Source organism: Gastrolobium bilobum, unplaced genomic scaffold (assembly GCF_033153095.1).
Source record: "Gastrolobium bilobum isolate Gb01-03AN ecotype WA unplaced genomic scaffold, APGP_CSIRO_Gbil_v1 utg75206, whole genome shotgun sequence".
Taxonomy (NCBI): Eukaryota; Viridiplantae; Streptophyta; class Magnoliopsida; order Fabales; family Fabaceae; genus Gastrolobium; species Gastrolobium bilobum.
This window is the reverse complement of record NW_026898211.1, coordinates 1-825: the sequence shown is the minus strand read 5'-3', so window position 1 is coordinate 825 and position 825 is coordinate 1. Positions and strand designations below refer to the sequence as shown.

Below are 825 nucleotides of genomic sequence, written 5' to 3'. Positions count from 1 at the left end.
GCGCCGCCAGAAGAGTTAACATCAATCACCACACCATGGCCTTTCTACAAATGGGGCATCGACATTCTGGGTCCTTTCCCTATGGCAGCTGGGCGAGTTCAGTGGCTGATGGTCGCTATGGACTATTTTACCAAGTGGGTATAAGCAGAACCCTTGGCAACTATAACCTCTCAAAAAGCAAGACGGTTCTTCTGGAGAAGCATCGTTTACCGTTTTGGCATTCCCGGGGAAGTTATCACGGATAACGGTACTCAATTTACCGATGCCAAGTTTCGCGAATTAATGAGCAGCCTGCACATACGACACCACTTTGCTGCCGTAGAACACCCACAATCCAACGGTTTGGTTGAATCAGCCAATAAAATGCTGGGGAAAGGAATTAAAAAGAAGCTTGAAGCACACAAAGGGGCATGGATTGACAATGTTGACAACGTCCTGTGGGGGTACAGGACAACCGCCCAGTCATCCACAAAAGAAACTCTGTTTAGGCTGACTTACGGCGCTGAAGCCATGATCCCAGTAGAAATCGGTGAACCCTCCTGGCGGCGAGAGCACGTAACCGAGATCGACAACACACAGAATTTGAAAGAAGCATTAGACCTGCTAGACGAACTCAGAAGGTCTGCCGCCGAGTCTGATCTCCATTCTAAAGAAAAATCAGCTACTTACTACAATAAGAAGGTAATCACCAGGAGTTTCCAAGAAAAAGATTTGGTGCTTCGAAGAGTAGACGTTGGAAATAAAAACGCTCGCGAAGGAAAGCTCGCCCTTGGTAGCGCCTTTCCTTCTAGTGTATTATAGTTAAGTTATCATGTAACAACTCCT

The 825-nt window shown here is 46.8% G+C and overlaps 1 protein-coding gene across 1 annotated transcript; it reads left to right on the top strand.

The window, feature by feature from the left end:
- Positions 1-282: 282 nt before the first annotated feature.
- Positions 283-681, top strand: LOC133313894 (uncharacterized; the record flags this gene model as incomplete). Its single annotated transcript, XM_061515307.1, has 1 exon — positions 283-681. A coding segment is annotated over exon 1 (399 nt), but the record flags the coding sequence as incomplete, so codon positions are not given.
- Between the last annotated feature and the right edge of the window lie 144 nt (positions 682-825).